At 35.5% G+C, this 3,961-nt stretch overlaps 1 protein-coding gene across 1 annotated transcript; it reads left to right on the forward strand.

Annotated features, from left to right (window-relative positions):
• The first annotated feature begins 1,409 nt into the window (after positions 1-1,409).
• On the forward strand, positions 1,410-2,679 carry LOC129914245 (enhancer of split m8 protein). The gene has a single exon (XM_055993407.1). The coding sequence runs from the start codon at positions 2,008-2,010 to the stop codon at positions 2,578-2,580; it is 573 nt and encodes a 190-aa protein (XP_055849382.1). The 5' UTR covers positions 1,410-2,007; the 3' UTR covers positions 2,581-2,679.
• The last annotated feature ends 1,282 nt before the right edge of the window (positions 2,680-3,961 follow it).

A 3,961-nucleotide genomic window follows, 5' to 3' on the forward strand; every position in this document is an offset into this window, starting at 1 on the left:
GATTTTGTTCTAATTTTGCAATGATTAAATTTTGATTGTTTTAATTGGCAAGTTTTTCTTAAAATTGACAAAATACACTCAGAACAAAATAGTTTAAACAGGAAGAAGGCATTTACAAACAAAGTGATGATCTTAACCGCATGCGCAATCATTCTTAATAAGTGTATCAAGTTGATACAGTGTTATTTAGAATGAAGCCGTTAAGATCATCACTCTATTTGTAAAGGCCTTTTCCCTGTTTTACTATGTATATACTATCAACAAGAGCTACTTCCCACAAAAATGTAATACTGATAAAATCGTGATGAATCCTAAGATAAGGTGCTACAGACAACTATCTCGAAGTTCATACCAATTTTCGCTTTTCAGGAAGCTAATGAGTCATGAAATACTCCAGCTTTTGCAATCAAAACATTTTGGTCAATATTGATAGCTTTTCGCCCAGCTACGACAGATCTAACTGATGAGCCCACTGTCGTACCTGGGCGAAACTTAATAAATTTTTGGAGTTGAGGTCACTTGAACATATAAATTGAACTAACCTAAAATCTTTTAAGCATCACATTGACACTCCCAGATAGAATTAGAATGTCAATACCTAGTATCCGAGCGTAAACTTAAACGAGGTGATAAGATCCAATCACCACTGGAGAAATTCCCCGATAAAAGCCAACATGACTCCATCGTATGCACCTCTACATCCTACACACCGCACTTGTGCGCGCATCGATGTCATGACACCGCACCCCACAGCACATCGATCTGCTTCGATTGTTCACGTGAGCGCACAAGTACGCTATCGGACACTACTTAACACCCTAAATGAATGCAGTACAACATCAGACTCTTCTTCAACAGAAGGAGCCGCAAACTCTATACCAACCCTCCTTGATTCTGAGAAGAGTCTTCTCTAAATAAAAGGATGACCCCTGAATATGGAAATTCTGAACGAGGATATTGTTCCTGCAGTTAACTATATACGCAGAAGTAATCTATTACACGGACACTGGTCAGACGCCTGACTTAACGTCACTATCATAACTATTTCCAAACACCACTATCACTTGCCAAACGAGGAATCGAATTTTCTTACATGCCTACCTTCTTACCAATCTACACATCAATCAATTGTTTAAAGTCCTTTAATCTTCTTTCCCTTAATAAATGAACTGAATATTTACTGGATACACCCCACATCCTATAAAAATTAAAGTAAACTATCAAAAGAAACAAAAAAACAAGAACAAAATCTCCTGATCCTATCTGAAACGAGCATTCCGTTGCACACATTCTTGCCAGAACTATTTATCATATAATTTCTATAGCGCACGCCAGCACGAGGGCATATTATTCTGCAATAAACAAGGACTTACAGTGCTGCATTTTTAATGTTAACAGCTTGCCTGAGAACCGTGGGAGTAAAAATTCAAGTGTCCTCAAAATCCTTTTGGCAAAGATAAAAAAAACGAACAAATAATAACAGCTGCAACACTACACAGTGTACCTACCTATACTGTAAATGTGCCCAAAAAAAATTATCTGCAGTCTCATCCTGATTTCACATTATTACAACCTCTATCTCTCTTTTCCCCGCTTCATTAAAGAATCTTCATTTTTAGGTTTATGACTAACAAGAGAGGGCGAGGAGGAAAGAAAAACAGAAAATAAAGCATGTGTCCCGAAATTCCTGTGAGAAACTCACTTTCAGTGTGGTTCCCACGGCCACGAGCCATACCATACGGCCCTTTTCCCTTTGCTCTTTTGATCCCTTTAAATAATGTCGAGTCTTTATGAATCCTTACTTACCCTATACGACATTGTACGAACGAAGAAAAAAACCCAAAATTTATATTAGGGGTTGATTTTTAAATTCGGTAGGACAGACGACAGAGTATAAAAGGACCTCATCGCATTTACAAGGACATCATTCTCAGTTCTTCTATCAAGGAGTAAACTTCTCCTCTTGCTTGCTTTGAAGAAATATATATTTTCAAACAAAAAATAAAAATGGAATACGTTTCACGTACACAACATTACCAAAAGGTAAAGAAGCCTCTTATCGAACGACAACGTCGGGCAAGGATCAACAAGTGTTTGGATTCTCTCAAACAAATTATAGCTGAATTTCAAAGTGATGAAGCTATTCTACGCATGGATAAAGCGGAAATGCTCGAAACTACTATTGCATTCCTGAGGCATAGCAAAGCAGTTGGTCGCCCTCGCCATCAATCAACAGAAGTACTAACTGATAGTTTCCGCCATGGATATATGAATGCTGTGAATGAAGTGTCTCGTGTTTTGGCATCAACACGTGGAGTAACTGTGGAATTTGGAAAATCTGTTATGACACATTTAGGTTGTCAATTTAATCGTCTTGAAGGATTACATCAGCAACAAAAATATCAAAATACTTCAACAGAAGGTCAACAGAGGTCATTGAACCCACTGATGATCGATACCTCACCCATATCAGCACCATTGAGTCCAGCTTCATCAGGATATCACAGCGATATGGATAGCCCAGTACCTTCACCTTGCAGAGAAGATATACAAGTTCCGGAGATTTGGCGTCCTTGGTAAAAATATGGGGTCAACAAACTCTAATAGAACCTGTACTATTGAAAAAGAAAGATATCCTTTCAAGAGGATAGCAAAGCTGTGATATCGAAGGATGTGATATAAGTAACTTAGAAAAAAATATAAAATATATATAAGAAAGATTATTTACAAAAAGAAAATTATATACATATACAATACAAACAATAAAACAATTTTATCATAATGTAATTTCTTTGTTTTTTTTTCAACTTATCCTTTGTTGATATTAGCTACCCTCTTTTAAGCGGTTAGGTTCCTATGCATACAGGTATACGTACAAGAAAAAAAAATGTAATAGCCGTTTTTTTTTTTTTTCTTTTTTTGTTACTGTGTACGCAGCTCAGTAAAATTCTGCACTGTAAACAACAATGCTTGCTGTGAAGAATTCAAATGTTCAGTTATTTAATTTTTTTCTTAAACAAAACTTTTCAAAATAAAAAGAATGCAGCAACAGGCTGTTGCCGCTGTTGCCAACAGAAGGATCCACAAAGGTTTAACATTTTTGATTAGCGATGTTTCAAAAAGAATCATCAAAATCGTAGCTATTCGGCCTTGTTCCGAATATTATAATTTTTGAGCTTAAGTTACTCCGCTAACATATTAGCCGTGTTTTATTGGTAACTCAGTACTTAGCTCAGTTCTCAGTACAAATTTGCACGGGAAACAACAACAATTGACTAGGTACTAAGTCAGCTTTTACATGAAGCCTCAAGAGGCGCGCCTCTTTTGAAACGTAATGAGTGCAAAAGAGAAAAAAGATGAAACAAAAAATTATCCGACCAGAGAGTCGTGGGTCGGAATTCTGAGACTCTTTTTTGACGTTTCTTTTTCCACTTTTCTTTTTTTTCAACATTCTCTTTCATTTCTTTTTGCTTCTTGGTGCAATACAACAACAACAAATTTTAAATCAAAAGAGAAATGTCAAATTTGAGTCCTGGACTCAAGAGGCATCGTGTAATAGTACGCGCCTCACAGAATGATTTATCAAAAGAAAATTAGAAAAAAAGAGTCAAGCCTCTTGAGGCTTCATGTAATAGCTGACTAAGGATAAAAAAAAGTTTTTTATTTGTTGGTTTACAGAGAAATTTTTTTTCTTAACTTATACATTTGCGACCCTTCAACAATAAAGGATTGTTAATAATAAGTAAAAGTAATCGTTTGTTCTTGTTTACAACAAAAAATGTTTGCTCAGTAGAATCCAGGACGATGCATTTAATATAAATTTTATAGAAGTGACATCGAGAAAAAATCCGCTATGAATGAGATTAGGTATGTTGTATTCGATAGCCAAAAAATTACTGACTTTTTGGGTAGGTACAAAGTAAATAAAAAATGCTACTTATATTTTATTTATTTATATTGG

This window comes from Episyrphus balteatus, chromosome 3, assembly GCF_945859705.1.
Source record: "Episyrphus balteatus chromosome 3, idEpiBalt1.1, whole genome shotgun sequence".
NCBI classification, from domain to species: domain Eukaryota; kingdom Metazoa; phylum Arthropoda; class Insecta; order Diptera; family Syrphidae; genus Episyrphus; species Episyrphus balteatus.

What these genes read in the sequence shown, in the direction of transcription:
- LOC129914245 (XM_055993407.1), top strand. Translation starts at nt 2,008, where the DNA reads ATGGAATACGTTTCACGTACACAACATTACCAAAAGGTAAAGAAGCCT.